General features: G+C 37.1%; 3 protein-coding genes across 3 annotated transcripts; 1 reads left to right on the forward strand and 2 right to left on the reverse strand.

Moving 5' to 3' along the window:
- Positions 1–1058: 1058 nt before the first annotated feature.
- LOC145598246 (uncharacterized) lies at positions 1059–4047 on the forward strand. Its single transcript, XM_081654577.1, has 4 exons — positions 1059–1199; positions 2352–2512; positions 2699–2995; positions 3223–4047. Exons 2-4 carry the CDS (start codon positions 2372–2374, stop codon positions 3865–3867), a joined length of 1083 nt encoding a protein of 360 aa, XP_081510703.1. The 5' UTR covers positions 1059–1199; positions 2352–2371; the 3' UTR covers positions 3868–4047.
- Positions 4048–4272: 225 nt separating this feature from the next.
- LOC145598484 (replication protein A 70 kDa DNA-binding subunit A-like) lies at positions 4273–8621 on the reverse strand. Its single transcript, XM_081654844.1, has 2 exons — positions 8308–8621; positions 4273–6950 (listed from the first exon to the last, which is right to left on the reverse strand). The coding sequence occupies exons 1-2, from the start codon at positions 8580–8582 to the stop codon at positions 4619–4621; spliced, it is 2607 nt and encodes an 868-aa protein (XP_081510970.1). The 5' UTR covers positions 8583–8621; the 3' UTR covers positions 4273–4618.
- Positions 8622–10063: 1442 nt separating this feature from the next.
- Positions 10064–11621, reverse strand: LOC145599095 (expansin-A18-like). Its single transcript, XM_081655509.1, has 4 exons — positions 11424–11621; positions 11210–11264; positions 10597–10912; positions 10064–10376 (listed from the first exon to the last, which is right to left on the reverse strand). The coding sequence occupies exons 1-4, from the start codon at positions 11619–11621 to the stop codon at positions 10064–10066; spliced, it is 882 nt and encodes a 293-aa protein (XP_081511635.1).
- Between the last annotated feature and the right edge of the window lie 4916 nt (positions 11622–16537).

Below are 16537 nucleotides of genomic sequence, written 5' to 3' on the forward strand. Positions count from 1 at the left end.
TGCGAGGGGGAGAAATATTAGAAAATGATAGTACTTATAATAAATTGTTTAGCTAGGAACAATATGAATTAAATTACATTTTAATTAAATTACAACTCAAATGAATATTGCATAAACAAATCACAATTATTGTCACAATAGTTGTCCCATAACACAATTTGGGGAAGCAACATCACATGCCATGACTAACAAAACCTTGTTAACATCATCACTATCAACACCAACAATAAACCCACTGTAGACACTTAACAGGTTATTGCGTGTTCCTAGGGAGTATTATTTCCTGGAAAACAAAAAATATGAAAGTTGGATGATTGAAAAAATATGATGTAATTTATTTAAAAATATGGCTAGATTTGAGTATATTTTAGCATAATTTGTGTTTTACCAATAATATATACTTGTACATATTTACTTTGATGATAATTAATGTTAACTACTATTCGCAAGTAACCTTTTTTAAGCAAGCAAATTCCTCTAAAAAATGTTGAGAGTTACAGCTATTTTTGTTCTTGCATTTTTTTGTACTATCATTTTCTAATATTTCTCCCCCTCGCATTATACCTAGTGGTCCCCCATTCATATTTCTCTTTCTTACTTTCCCAAATTTCTTATTACTAACCATACCTAAAAAAAGAATCCATTTTTCTCTCCGTCTGAGCTTTCAAAGATATACCGACAGTCGTCTTCTAACATTACCTACTTTTAAGGGTTTTCAAATGTTGTGATGATTAATTAAGTTCACTTAAATCAACCAACATAGAAACCCTAGGTCCCTAAAATATTGAGTGAAATTTGAATGTATTTGACTTTCATTTGATTCTAAAACCTTTGTTGAAAGTGTTTAACCTTCATTTGACTCAATTAGCTTTGTTGAATGCATTTTACTCCTCTATAAATAGGAATATACCCCCCTTTTTCTCTCACTTGTTTGACTTATTTTACTGACCACCAAAAAAGTCAATACAGGTGGGGTCAGAGCCTCAAAGAGTCAAAAGGTGAGCTTCTACCATTTTTTTTTTTTTTTCAATATTCAATATTAACCTTAATTTATTTTCGAAATATAATTTAATAATTGTTTGCTATTTTTCTCCTTCACTGGAAATTTTCCTCGAAAAATTAGGGACAATCAAAACTTGTGCTCTCCACACGTTTCTCTCTGCTTTGTTCTTCATCTTTCTCAAATCCCCAATTTTTCTGTAAGATTTTCTGTCCTTTTTAATATTTTTTTTTTTATTTTTAAATTTAATGTATTTTCATTTAATTTGTTTATAATTGAAGATTGAATATTCCTTTTTCTTGTCAATTTGTACCATTGCATGTTCTTAATTATTGTATTTAACTATTTATGAACATGGGCTTCTGGGTTTCTCTGCGAAAATTATAATGGTTTTGAATCATAATTTGTTGTAATTTCTGGATTTCTCTGCGAAAATTATGGTGTTTTGGGTAAATTAAATTGGGGTTCTGTCCAATTTTTTAAATAAGAAATTTTAATTTGTTTTAGGAGTTTTAAGGTAGGTGATATAGGACCCTTGTTAATCTACCTTAGGGAATCTGTGCATGCTAGTTGTTTGGTATACAATATCTATTTGTACAATCAGTTGCTCGGTATGCATAAAAAAATAGTCTTGGTTGTAGCGTGCGCATGTTACATTCGGTTAAAAATGACGTGATTGAGAGCCCCATTAGTTAGAGACATTGGTGAACAAGGAAGCTTGCTGGATCATGAATGTAGAATGTACTTATTAACAATTGTAATAGGATTCCTTATGAACATTTCTATGTTTTAGTGTGATGATATGTGCACTAATTTAACAAAATTTTCTATTGGTGATGGCTATACTGTTAGCTGAATTGCTTGTGTTTACATTGGCATGGGACACTTAAAGGCAATGAGCTTAAGCATCCATCACAATTGCGGACGATTATATTCTTATGGAAAGTTATAAGGTTGTCTCAATGCACTAATGCAGACAATGCCATCTTTCTCTATGGAGATTTGAATGGAGGAATTACTCAAACTTCTGGACCGATTAAAAATAAAACCTACGAAACATTCATAGGATTTGGGGTAGAGGTTTATGTAAAATACTCTTGTCCACTAAAATTTTAACTGATAGATGACATATACGTTGATTACTATCAATTTTGATAGCGCCCGGGCTTCCTAAGTATAATTGTAGCAGAAACCTGAAGCAGCCTAACGATATGAACTTTTTACTGATCCAGTTTATATGGAAGACAATCCTGTGCATTTCTCCATAACCTTTCTGTTGCGTGTTGCCTTGTTGATGCTAATCTATCATGTTCTGATTAGCTTAATTTACCGGAAATCTCTCTTCTTGCAGGCCAAAGCCCAAAAGATTTGATGGATTTCTTTCTTAACAAAATGAAGGAGAAGGCATCTGAATGCCCCTATGATGAACAAGACATCCAGCAATGTCCATTCTTGAGGAACATTAGCAAACCCACAAACTTGTCGTTCTCACCTGTGAATCTTCCAATTCCAGTGAGTGCTAAGCTGCTAATCCAGTGTCTCTTATGGTTTTCTAGTCTAGAAAATTCGCAGGATTTCTTAGCTATCTACTAACTTAGATTTGGCTATGTAGTACTTGGTGGTATAGTAAGCTTATTTCATAGTTATGTCAATTCTCTTTACTATTTCCGAAAATCATTATTCCTTCTACTGCTGCAGGCTGCTGGATCCAAAGGTCCAATTTTTGAAGATGGTCCAAACTTCGATTTGGCTTTCAACCTTTTCCATGGGAAGGATGGGGTTGTCCCACTCACAAGAAGGCCAAGTTTATATGCTGATGATCATTTGGAACCCCAATCTTCTCCGATGTTTAATCCGTTGGCTGCAAAGGCAGCCACGATTAGTTTGTCAGCATTTGGACTTGGGGGCCCATTTGGTTTCAATTTCTTTTCTGACAAGTGGAAGAAACAGAAGCAGAAATCTGAGTCTTCAGGAAAAAAGAATCGCGCTTCTCATGTAAGTTATTGTGTTTTTCATGAAGAACAAATTGTAGGCATACTGGAATAAAAGTTTCCTAAAATTTTCTTGCTGTGCTCTTAGGAATTTATACTTTCTCGAAAACCATGAACGACTAAACTATATGATTCGTGCATGGCATCACTTGTCATTTCTTTTGATAATCTATACATGATATTTCTTCTCTTTATGAGAACTTTTTTTTACATAAGGCTTCTCATATTCAGGAAGGAAATCCAGCGGAACATGAGGCCCTCAGCAATGAGTGGCTACAAAGCGGGAACTGCCCAATCGCAAAGTCTTATCGGGCTGTAGGTCGTGTGCTTCCCCTAGTTGCCAAGGCTCTGAAACCACCATCAGGTATGAAGCTCCATTGTCCACCTGCTATAGTGGCTGCCAGGGCTGCTCTTGCTCGAACTGCCTTTGTGAAAAACCTCCGCCCGCAACCTCTACCAGCAAAGATGCTCTGCATTGCTGCATTGGGTATGGCAGCTAATGTACCTCTTGGGATTTGGAGAGAACACACCCAAAAGTTTTCATTATCATGGTTCATTGCAGTTCATGCTGCTGTACCCTTTGTAGCTATGCTTAGAAAGGCTGTTTTGATGCCCAAGACTGCAATGGCCTTAACAATTGCTGCGTCTGTTATAGGCCAGGTAATTGGCTCAAGAGCAGAGCGAATTCGGATGAAAGCAGTGACCGAAAATCAAATTGTAACTTTAGAGAAAGGTGCTTATCAAGAATCTCCAGGCTATAGTCCAGACCATGTTGACGGCATCACTAATTCTTGTGGGAATCTGCAGGTGATGTTTGGTTCACTTTCCAGCAAGCACAATAATGCAGGCTCATCTAAAACTAATGTATGTTTCTAAGAAAGTGAAATAAAATAAGACATAATGAACTAATTGAGTTAGTAAATCAATGAAGCTTGCTATGTACGAGTAGATTATACTAGTTGTAATCTGCTTAAGTATGTGTAAAGTGATCTGGAATGCAAGTATATTTATACACAAAAACAACGATTATTACAACAAGGAATTTTTTCATTTTCACTATTATGTCTGTCTATTAAATACAAGTAGAGGATCAAATGTCCTTGATGGGAAACAGAGGACGGCTGTATCCTTTTTGTGCACTGCCATATATCCCAATTTGATTGACATCGAAAATGTAGTGAGAAATGAGCATCAAAATTAGTTTATGACTTGTATTTTAGAAGACTCTTTTCAAAACAGAAATTGCGTACAAGCAGGAAAAACAAAAAGCACTATGCAAAACCAAGCTGCCAAGGAAACGTTACATATAGTACAGAGTGAAAGTAGATTATACTAAATTACATAAACTAATATCCATTAGATAAACCAAGTCAAAATGTGAAACTAAAATAATGTAAGAAAAAGAAACCTCTTAACTACGCTATAATATCATAGCTAAACCAATCTACTGTGCCAGAATCTCCTAAGGCTCGGATGGCAAAGTATCAGTTTATTACAGACATCAGCAGACTGCTGTACAGAGTCAAAATACACCAGAAACAGTGCCAAACCTAAACCAGGAGATATAAAGTATCAATCAAAACACGGCGCCAACACTTCTGTACAGATGTCTCCTAATAACTAAAATTTAAAAACCTCCAACGTGTTGTCTCTGGCCACCACCGTATCTACCAGGACCCATGTTACTACCACCATAAGCTGGTGGCACAGCACTTAATCCAGGACAGTCCCTCGCAAAATGCCCAAATTTTTGGCATTTATAGCACTGTCCAGAATTGCTACCAGAAGGAACTGTTTGATTCCCAAAGGTTGCTGGACTGTTAATAATACTAGGGCAATTTGCTGAACTATGACCAATACCACCACAGCTACTACAGGTCATAGGCATTCCAGAAGCAGTAGCACCACCAGCATACCCACCACTATACTGATTCCCAAACTGGCTACTGTTAGTATACATGCCTGCTTCTCTCCCAGAGATAACAGAGTTTGTTCCGTAGCTCACACCAGAAACTGCAGGCTGACTAATTCCAGCATGACCAATTCCTGATCTGTTTGCTCCAAAATTGGCAGTGGCATTCTCTAATTTGGCACCTGGGGCACCAGAATCGCCTAATTTAACTTTGTTTATCAATTCCAAAATAGACCTGGATTCAGCAGAAAAATTGACCCTCTCTGCCTTCACTACTGTTGACTTTACACGCTGCTCATCGCTGAAAGTCTCCTCCTTTACTTTCAGCTTAAATATGTATTTATTGAAAACAGCTGCACGAACAATTTCTGTAAACTTCTCTTCACCTTGTTCCTCATTTTTCAAATAGTACAAATTTTTAGCAGAGATGCCCATAATCTGTTCACCACCTTCCTGAAAAGCTGTTACCCAGGTTATGCTTGTATGATCCTGTATTTGAAGCTGAAGAATATACCTATAGTCACATTCATCAACAGACTGATCACATCTGTCACAACGCCACTTCCCATCTCCATTATTTGTGACCTTTTTGCTGCACTGACGATCCCCAATTGAGATGGGGCATGCTGTATAGCAGAAGTTGTCTATTTTGACAAATGATATGGTGGCGCAAACTGTTATCCAATCAGGTTTATCAGAGGTCCCCAACTTCTCATCCTTAATTTGAGATAAGGTCTTACGAGCATCAGTCCTAGCCAAACTTGTTGTCTCTCTAGAAATAGAAACAGAAGGCATGTTTCTTCCTTCCCTATCGAACCATTCCTTCAGGTTCTGAGCCTCTGGAAAATCTGGCTCTATAAATAACTGGCTTGTGGAAAGAGTTCCAATTCCCTTCCCATTGAATTCAGATACTCTGGCTGATTTGACAGCTAAAACAGGAAAATTTCCATTATCACACATACTTTGCAAGGCCTGCCCTTCTGCATTACAGAAATTTCCCCACAAGGTCAATTCGACACTTCTTCCAGACATATCCTTCAAGTGAAGACTCCTTTTCTGAGTTTCAGTTCCATTTTTCCTCATAATTGTGGATGATGGACTGATAGAAGAAACGACACCAATCACATCGATAATACCATTGGTCTCTATGCCCTCAATGTCATTGATAGGTCGGAAGTGGAATTGCTGCCTAGGAATTTGACAGTCATCTTCAAAACAAGGCTGCACTATAGATGTGGTGTCCAAGAGTATCTCATGATCATGAGGAAGATGATTGAAATTCTTCTGGGCAGGTTTCAACGTCCCTTTTGATATCATGTATACTTTTCCTACCTCAATTTGGTTGTAGAATTGATCAACCACAGCATTAAAGCAGGTAACTCGAATTTCTCCACCATCAGCGTCTAAAAGATCAAAGGAAAAAACTTTCCCATCTCCACGTGTATTGTTATAGTGCCTAAGGTCAGCCTTCGATGTTACTCTTGCCTTGATTGTCCATCGACCTAGAAAAGGATTTAAGGAATCAATTGGAAAAATTCTAGGGGGCGCCTCATTCTTTGCAACAGGGCCCCTATTCATGTACATTGAAGGTGGTTGCTGCTGATAGGCAGGTTGCTGATTGCGTGAATAAGCATTTGGAGGTGCACGTAAGGAATCTGTTTTGGCATTGTGAAAGGCTCCATATGGACCAGCAGGAGGAGCATTTACAGTGCTCCCAGCAGCATATTCTGGTTTAGGGTGCAAGGGAGATCCATTAATTGTAGGATAATGTCCTGAGACCTGGGTGGTAACAGAACCGCTATAAGACTGTGCTTGCGCAGTACGTTCCAGCTTCGGCTGCTGCAAACTGCCACCCCCTGCACCACTAGGTCTAGGAATGGAACCAGTGACTGGTGGCTGAAGATTTGCTTGCTGGACATTCCCAGAAATCATCCCAGTTTGACCCACAGGGGAAGGATCTTGAGCAGTACCATTTACAAATTGCTTTGGTTCACCAATTGTTGGGCATGTCTCTTGTATCACTTCAAGTTCAATAATAATAATAATTCTGCATAATATTTGACCATACAAAAGCCGAAGTCAGCACACTCCAAATCCTTAACATCTTCAAGAAATCAAGGATGGAAAAAACATGACATAAGGAGATAGAAAGAGTCCAGCACACAGCAATTCAACAAATGTGTTAACAAAGATGCTATAAGCTAACAATCAGCAAACTGAAATCATACAATCAAGGATGCTGTAAGCTACCAATCAGCAAACTAAAATTATGTCATCAAGGATGCTATAAACTAACAATCAGCAAACTATGAATGACTGAGAGCATAATTAAAATTTTACAGATTCATCAACATACTTTAACTTTCCCTTCAGATCATAAATCTAATGTATCACATGAATAACCATGCCACTACAACAAGTCTGGAGTCCGGACTTGAAGAGTAGACAGTAGAAACCTTGCATTTGATTTTTTGATTATAAGAAGTATATAATCACCTAGATGTTTGAAGACATGACAAATTTGCTTCCACGAGATCCAGTTTCAACTAAAACCAATCACTTATTCTCATGGAGTACAATACATATCTATACCTCACCACAAACGAAATACAATCACTTCAGATGAGAATATCAATTGTATCATTCATTAAGCACCACAATTTGTAATCCTAAACTGATTCAATAAATTTGATGCCTATAACGGCTCTAGCTCTTTACAAAGAAGACAAACAGTCCTAATCTTTTGCCCACTTTGAAGCACAATCAATTCCGTTTATGCCCTGTAACAAACATATTCACTTGCAATTACACCAAAAACCTTTCCATCTTCAACATACACAAACGATAGCCAAACCCGCCAAAAAAACACAATCTTTAACCATCTGCAACAAACTAAAGAACCACACACCTAACCCAACCATTCTCTTCCCACAACCAGAACAAAAAAGGGGGAATACCCATCAAAACAAGCATAACAATCCAACATTATTTTCTTAAAGAAAAGCACACATCAGCTGAAAACGCTAAAATAATTTGAAATCAAACATATACACAAAAACCCAAATCAAATAATCCCCACCTAATACTCGTAATCCCAATTCAAAAAACTTCATACACTACAATTTAAAGAACTCCCAAAAGCTCCCCTTTAAACAGTCTCCACCCCATAAAAAACCTACTTAAACAATCAAATTAAATCTATGTAAAACCAGATACAAAAACATCAAACAAATCAAACCACAATCATCAATAAAATGAAAGAAAACCCATAACACCCTAAATTCCAATTAAAACCCACTCTAAAGCACAATCAACTAATCAATCTTCAAAAATCAAATTAATACAAATCGATTAACATCAATAATGGATAAATTAGAACAGCAAAAAAGAGTAAAAATACTAACATTCGGTTTTGAATGGAATTACAAACAGCTTTCAACAATCGAATAATAGAACCCTTTTGCAACGCCCCAGTTTTGACGAGTTCATTACGCTGAGTAGCGAGCATCCCTTGTTGCAAATGCACACCATCGGACAACAAAAGACGGTATCGCTCAGTCGCACTGGTCGTATTTTGAGTATTAAGGAGTCGAATATCGGCAACTTGAAGCAACGGATTAAGCTCAGTGTCGCCATTACACATCGCTTCGATTGCTCCTCCTGTTAGGTTAATCGCCATAACTGGTGAGATCTGGGATTGAAAACCCTAGGAGAGAGAGAATTGGGGGAATTTCAAGAGGTTTTTGGAGAGAGAAAGAAGATGGAAGATGAAGAAGCCCTAATTTTTGGGGAAAGTTAAGTTGAATTGGAGAAAAAGCGCCATTTAAGAGGATGAGCGCCAAAGTGAATTATGTTAAGATTTATTTGCTTAGAGGGGTCTGTAGTTTGAGGAAATTGCGGAAATGAAGGGCTTTTTCAAGTGTTGGTCTGTTGGATAAGAGCATCTTCAATGGTTCAATTATAAGGACTTGCTTGCAATTTAAATAAAGTTCCTAGCTACATGCTTACCATTGGAGAATAAAAAATTGAGCAACATGCTAGCAATTGTAGCCCAACCAAGCTACATGCTTGATTGAAAAAGAGACAAATAATCTCCATTCATATTGGAACATGTGTATAATTATCTATTATTTTTTTAAAACTTTATTTTTTTGCAAACTACAATATGTTGTGGCTTACCATTGAAACAAGTTGTTGCTTAAAAAGTGTTATAGCTTAGAAATTTATGTGGAAAAGCAAGCTACAAAGCATTGTAGCTTGCCATTGGAGATGCTCTAAACTTACAGGGCAAGCTTTGGGAGAAGAGCAAACGGCGGAAAGCCAAACCGTCATGGTGTCATCTTTTGGTTTAGGGTTTCACTTTGTTTTTAGTTTACACGTGTGAGTGTAAGTACAACTCTAACCCGTTCTTTTAGATCGGAATTTGCTGAAATGATCTATGTTGGATTGAACTGAATTGAAATGAATTGGATTTTGTTAAATTAAACTGAATTGAAATATGATGAGCTGGACTGAAAAATTCTGCAGAGAAGTCTTTAAGAACGAGGCCATGCTACAAGTGTTAGTTTAAGTGTTAGTGTATCACATTAGTATGGAGTACCAATTTATATTCTAGTATTCATAGAGAAGGCAACAGTTTAAGCTCAATGTCCCTAGAGGATTCACTTATTGATGGGTGACATCAACGAGCTTCTTCATCATAATTAACTATTTAGACTCCAAGCACATTTACAGAGAAGACAATCGAACAACAAATTATGTTGCTTCCTAATATGTGTTTTTGTCATAATAAACTATTTAAGCCTTCTCTATGAATACTGGAATAAGTACCAAGAAAACACCAAAATATAGATCCCTTTTTAGATATGTGTTTTCGAAATACGAGTATCTAATTTGGGTAATATAAGACAAAATTTGTAGAATGATAAATAGAATCATGAATATAGTGTTAATTATTGTATGGATTCATAAAAAACAACACGCAAAGACATGATGAGTAGCTAGCCAGCCCCGTCAACTACATAGGGAAATTAAAGAATGTGCTACATATGTAAGAAGCAATAAACAATTGTTACAACTCCATACGTGAACAATTGCCTAGGACTACCACTTGTAAATAACGTGACTGACCTAGATCATGTAATTTTTTGGGTTAGTGTATTAGTTAATAAAATTGGTATTAGCTTCGTAAGTTTGCCCAGTAGACCAGTAACTAGGGCAAACATTATAAGCATAAACAGTTTCTCCTGCTGCATTTTGAAGCTTGAAAGAGAGGGGTTGGCCTCCTAATCTGGAGAATGCTTGGAAAGAAGCTCCCCAATTCCGGCTCATGCTAATCCATTCTGTTTGAGCACCTTTTACCCACATTTCAGATACATCTCCATCACCTCCTACGTTCAACACAACCACTAGCAACCAATATGGGTTCCCTTGGAATTGAAATCTAATTCCTCCTTGCCTTCCACAGGACACCCTGCGATAATGTCAAACACATGCATTAGTAAAAGATCATGTTTTTAAAATAGACGTGACTCAATTACATATCTTAAAAAGTTAAAATGGTATATTATGTGATTGTTACGTACACTAATAATGTACCGGTATATATACATTTAAGAAAATTAAATTAATACTGTACATTACAAAAAAGTCCAGAGAAGTTTTGTATGTAGAATAAAGGATTGGATACGTACTTTCTATAGTTGACGGGGACAATGCCGGCAGTCCATTCGGCAATCTTCATGAACATGGGCTTAGACAAGTCGAAATGGGAGCGAGGTGGGTTGCACCACCCGCCGGCATCGCTGGCCTGGTACCAGTTAGGAGGGCAGAGGTTGGTGGCTGTGATCTTAATGGAAGGTGCATTGGCGAAGCACCATTTTGACTCGACACATTTGATTTCGTAACAAGCCCCACAAGCTTTCCCATTGTTGAACATCACCGTGCTAAGCGCTGCTGTTTCAAATCCGTACCCACTATCGTGCAAGTTTCCGTATCCACACGCCCCTCCTGTTTATAATCAAATTTTATTATATTTTTATGTATGTCTCACAAATAATGTTTAAAAGTTGCACATAAAATATATGTGACAAAGGTAACATAGGTACGTACTCCGTAATACATGCATGCCCTTTTTTTGTTATATGATCATATAACAATAGACAAGATTATATTACCTCTTCAAATTTCTAGCTTTCAATTTTACACTACAATAGGTATAAGTTTTTTGTACGTAGTCATCGAAAAGTCTTCCTGATATAGTTATAAAATATGACAGCATATATAATACATGGAAGCAAAACTAACCCATGGTCTCGGAAGCAGTTTCATCCCCATAAAACGTAGCATGAGCTGATTGCCATTCTGACGATGACGAGTATGAGGTTGACGGCATGACGTCAGAGGTTGAGGGAATATCAGGTGTCGAAGGTGTGTCCGTCCACGGTGCGTCTGAAGTCGATGGCGTGTAGGAGGTCGATGGAGTGTCAGAGTCCGATGGCATGTCGGAGGTTGACGGCGTGTAGGAGGTTGATGGTGTGTAGGAGGTTGGCGGCGACGTGTACCATCTATGTTTATTGTGGCCATAGGACCGGCCATGGTGTCCATAGGACCCATCCACGACGACAAATCTTGTATTCATCGTCGCCAATACCACCACCACCACCACCATGAGGTTGAAGCTTTCAAAATTTACTCTCATCATCTTGTCACGACGCATTATTTGGTTTTTATTTAGTGGTATGTATGTAAATTGTTTGTTATAAATGTCAAAGTCCATGAACAAACATATATAAGAAGCTCCTAAGATCCAATTGGTCGACAAGTTTATGCATTATACGTGAGCTTCACAACTTGGACTTATACTTTTTCTTTCGTTCGCTAGTTCAGACAATTTTACACGTTGTATCTTAATTTTCATTAGAGGTAATATATATATACAAGTGCTTAAGGTTTAGGAATAATCTACTCGTAGTATATATATGACATTAATCTCATTATAACTTTTTATTAATTACAAGGCTTTAAAAACTCTTTTTTTATATATATTATTAGAGAAGTTTAATGTGTCACGTATTTACGTACAATAATTATAAGAGTATGTTTGACGACACATTTCAGACACCATAAAAATCATAATGAAATTTAAGGTGATAAAAATCATATAGACACAGGATGCTAAAGATTTTTTTATTTAACAATCTGCATCATCTCTCTCTTTAGGTTCAAAAAAGTAATTAAAGGAATTTCACCAATTTTTTAAAAATCAGTTTTTATCAAACAATTGATATAATCAATTACCTTATTAATTCACTTTATTGTTTATTCCACTTCAATTTGTAACTACTTAAATCATTTGCTTCACTTTATTGTTTATTCCACTTCAATTTGCAACTACTTAAATCATTTGCTTCATTCTACTTCAATTTGCTTCATTTAATTTGTACGGTTGTACCTTTGTTAGAGTATTTCTTTAATGTCAAATTAAAGTCAACAAAAAGCTAGCCCCACTAAAGTCGACTAAAACCATGTTATTTAATTTTCACTTTATTTCCATTTGTTTTCATTTATTTTAGACAAAGCAAGCCGAGATTATAATTATTTGTAGGCTTATATAGCATTTGTAGGCTTATTTGGAAGTAGTTGTATGCATAATCTCTCCGGTTGAAAAAATGATATACGGAAGCAAAATATGAAGGCTACAAAATAGGAGCGATTTAGGAGGTGTCAGGACAGGGTACTGGTGTTAGAATTTCACGGAACATTACAGGATGCATCACGGGGTCATATAATATTGTTTCGACCCATATATGACCATTATTTGGCTACGTACAGGCCTCGTGAAAGCTTATAGCAAATATAAGAGGCGTGTACGAAAACGGGTAAATTGACTGTTTTAAGGCAAATTGGATGGTTCTACCCACCAAATTGGACTCCCGGAGGATGTTAGGGACCATGGTAAACAACTAGGCAATTTTTATTTATGGGCGAAAAATGTTAAAAAATTCCAAAATTGAAGGCTTATCATCCACGTTTTTTGAGGAATTTTTGAGGTTACGGGGCCCGATGGCAAAAAGCCTTGAGACCCTAGGGGATACATGTTCGGGTCATATGATGTCGTTTGGAACCATATATAACCATTATAGAATGTAATAAATGTCCGTGGTAGGCTTGAGCTCATGAAATCGGTGCAGGTGCTGAACGGGTAAATTAACCGTTTTAAGGCAAATTGGATGGTTCCACCCACCCAATTGGACTCCCGGAGGATGTTAGGGACCATGGTAAATATCGGGGCAATTTTTATTTCCAAGCGAAAAAAGGTCAAAAGGTCAAAATTTTCCAAAATTCAAGGCTATTATCCACGCTTTTTGAGGAATTTCGGAGATTACGGGGCGCGGTGGCGAAAAGTCTTGAGGCCCTAAGGGATACATCTTATGGTCATATAATGCCGTTTAGAACCATATATGACTATTATATGTTGTCATAAATGTCCGTGTTAGGCTTGAGCTCACGAAATCGGTATAAGTTCTGAATGGGTAAATTGATTGTTTTAAGGAAAATTGGATGGTTCCACCCACCCAATTGGACTCCCGGAGGATGTTAGGAACCAAGGTAAACATCTATGCAATTTTTATTTATGGGCGAAAAAAGGTCAAAATTTCCAAAATTGAAGGCTATTATCCACATTTTTTGAGGAATTTTTGAGGTTACGGGGCACGGTGGCGAAAAGCCTTGAGACCCTAGGGGATACATGTTAGGGTCATATAATGTCGTTTGGAACCATATATAACCATTATATAATGTAATAAATGTCCGTGGTAGGCTTGAGCTCACGAAATCAGTACAAGTTCTGAATGGGTAAAAATTGACCGTTTTAAGGAAAATTGGATGGTTCCACCCACCCAATTGGACTCCCGGAGGGTGTTAGGGACCATTGTAAACATATAAGCAATTTTTATTTTTGGGCGAAAAAAGGTCAAAAAATTCCAAAATTGAAGGCTATTATCCACGCTTTTTGAGGAACTTTTGAGGTTACGGGACCTGGTGGCGAAAAGCCTTGAAACCCTAGGGGATATATCTTAGGGTCATATAATGTTGTTTGGAACCATATATAACCCTTATATAATGTAATAAATGTCCGTGGTAGGATTGAGCTCACGAAATCGGTGCAAGTTCAAAACGGGTGAATTGACCGCTTTAAGGCAAATTGGATGGTTCTACCCACCCAATTGGACTCTCGGAGGGTATTAGGAACCATGGTTATCATCTGGGAATTTTTTATTTTCCGGGTGAAAAAAATGTCAAAAAATTCCAAAATTGAAGGCTATTATCCAAGTTTTTTGAGGAATTTCAGAGGTTACGGGGTCCGGTGGCGAAAAGTCTTGAGGTCCTAAGGGATACATCTTAGGGTCATATAATGCCGTTTGGAACCATATATGACCATTATATGTTGTCATAAATGTCTGTGGTAGGCTTGAGTTCATGATATTGGTGCAAGTTGCGAACGGGTAAATTGACCGTTTAAAGGCATATTGGATGGTTGCACCCACCCAAATAGACTACCGGAGGGTGATAGGGACTATGGTAAGAATCTAGGAAATTTTTATTTCCGGGCAAAAAAAGGTCAAAAAATTCCAAAATTAAAGGCTATTTATCCACGTTTTTTGAGGAATTTTTAAGGTTACGGGGCCAGGTGGCGAAAAATCTTGAGACCATAGGGGATACATGTTAGGGTCATATAATGTCAGTTGGAACCATATATAGCCATTATATAAAGTAATAAATGTCTGTGGTAGGCTTGAGCTCACGAAATCGGTGCAAAGTTCTGAACGGGTGAATTGACCGCTTTAAGGCAAATTGGAATTCCACCCACCCAATTGGACTCCCGGAGGGTGTTAGGGACCATGGTAAAATCTGGGCGAGTTTTATTTGCGGGCGAAAAAAGGTCCAAAAATTTCAAAATTGAAGGCTATTATATATCCACATTTTTTTTTGAAATTTTTGAGGTTACGAGCCCGTGGCAAAAAGCCTTGAGACCCTAGGAGATACATCTTAGGGTCATATAATGCCGTTTGGAACCATATATAACCATTATATAATGTCACAAATGTCCGTGGTAGGCTTGAGATCACGAAATTGGTGCAAGTTCTAAACGGATAAATTGACCGTTTTAAGGCAAATTGGATGGTTCCACCCACTCAATTGGACTCCTGGAGGGTGTTAGGGACCATGGTAAGAATCTAGGCAATTTTTATTTCCAGTCGAAAATTGGTCAAAAAATTCCAAAATTGAAGGTTATTATCCACGCGTTTTGATGAATTTTTGAGGTTACGGGGCCTAGTTGTGAAAAGTCTTGAGGCCCTAGGGGATACATCTTAGGGTCATATAATGCTGTTTGGAATCATATATGAGTATATGACCATTATATGCATGTTGTCATAAATGTCCGTGGTAGGCTTGAGTTCAATGAAATCGGTGCAAGTTGCGAACGGGTAAATTGACCGTTTAAAGGCATATTGGATGGTTGCACCCACCCAAATAGACTCCCGGGGTGTATTAGGGTCCATGGTAAGCATCTCAAGGTAAACTTGTCTCCCTCGAAAGAAAGGGTTTTTCTCCTTTGGAAGACAAGGTTTTTTCGATTTCCTACGAAAGAAAAGATGTTTTTTGCGCTTGGAATAATATCAGGTTATATGGGGATACGATTGATATTGGTTACTCTTATTTATGATACAAAATTGGCACAAGAATTTTCTTCCACCAAAAATTACGAAGCGACTACAGATCCTGTCAAGTAGTGGTATGAGACAACGAATCGAGAATATGCGAATTGTTATATCTATGTGTTTGGATTCTTAGTTCTGCTCCATTTAATTCTTGTTTGATTTTGTTAAATCTGTTTTTCTCGTCGTTAATCATCAATTGTAGATGTCGTATGGCTTTAATCAATGAAATTTAGTGTCCTTTAGGGCTTTTTTTTAAAAAAAAAAAGTATTATTAAGGTATTTAAGGATAATGAAAAGCCTTGATTAGGTCGTGTTAAATGTCATAACTCAAAACACATATATGAACACTAGTGTGCATAAGGTGGCCTTAGTGGCTAATTACGTGGAAAACCTCTTCAATGTCTAAATTAACCCTAATCGCGTAATAACATTGGTATTTCTTGCCTTTTTGGTAGGTGATCGAGATATTTTGCCGGACCTTGAGATCTCCATTTGGTTATATGAATCATGTAAGACTTTTTTTTTATAAGCATTGACTATTGGACGTACACCAACTTAAGCTTTCATGAGTTTTTTAGCCGACCATCATTCTCATTAGCTAGGCTGAATGATGCAAGAGCCTTGCTAAACTTATGTACGTCTTTTAAACACCTAATCAATCTACAAGTATTATTTATTACTGCTTATCAAGAGGATAATTAAAGGTAGAATTTCATTAGTTATAACATAAATGTAGAATAGAGTTTATAATTTGAAAGAGCTAAATGTTTGGAATCATCAAAAACACGCAAGGACATAATGAGTAGCCGGATTCTTCAATTATATATAGAAATTAAAGAATTCTACACATGTAAGAAGCAATAATTAACAATTGCTACAATTCCAAAAGCGAAAAATTCTCTAAGACTAC

This window comes from Chenopodium album, chromosome 20 (assembly GCF_948465745.1).
Source record: "Chenopodium album chromosome 20, dcCheAlbu1.1, whole genome shotgun sequence".
In the NCBI taxonomy this organism is placed as follows: domain Eukaryota; kingdom Viridiplantae; phylum Streptophyta; class Magnoliopsida; order Caryophyllales; family Amaranthaceae; genus Chenopodium; species Chenopodium album.

Excerpts from the sequence above, each read along its gene's own strand:
- LOC145598484 (XM_081654844.1), bottom strand. The coding sequence starts at position 8,582 with ATGGCGATTAACCTAACAGGAGGAGCAATCGAAGCGATGTGTAATGGC. Across the intron at positions 6,951-8,307 it reads AATTCCATTCAAAACCGAAT|AATTATTATTATTATTGAAC; the intron begins GTTAGTATTTTT and ends AATATTATGCAG.
- LOC145599095 (XM_081655509.1), bottom strand. The coding sequence starts at position 11,621 with ATGCGTCGTGACAAGATGATGAGAGTAAATTTTGAAAGCTTCAACCTC. Across the intron at positions 10,913-11,209 it reads AACTGCTTCCGAGACCATGG|GAGGGGCGTGTGGATACGGA; the intron begins GTTAGTTTTGCT and ends GATTATAAACAG. Across the intron at positions 10,377-10,596 it reads GTCCCCGTCAACTATAGAAA|GGTGTCCTGTGGAAGGCAAG; the intron begins GTACGTATCCAA and ends ACATTATCGCAG.
- LOC145598246 (XM_081654577.1), top strand. The coding sequence starts at position 2,372 with ATGGATTTCTTTCTTAACAAAATGAAGGAGAAGGCATCTGAATGCCCC. Across the intron at positions 2,513-2,698 it reads CTGTGAATCTTCCAATTCCA|GCTGCTGGATCCAAAGGTCC; the intron begins GTGAGTGCTAAG and ends CTACTGCTGCAG. Across the intron at positions 2,996-3,222 it reads AAAAGAATCGCGCTTCTCAT|GAAGGAAATCCAGCGGAACA; the intron begins GTAAGTTATTGT and ends TCTCATATTCAG.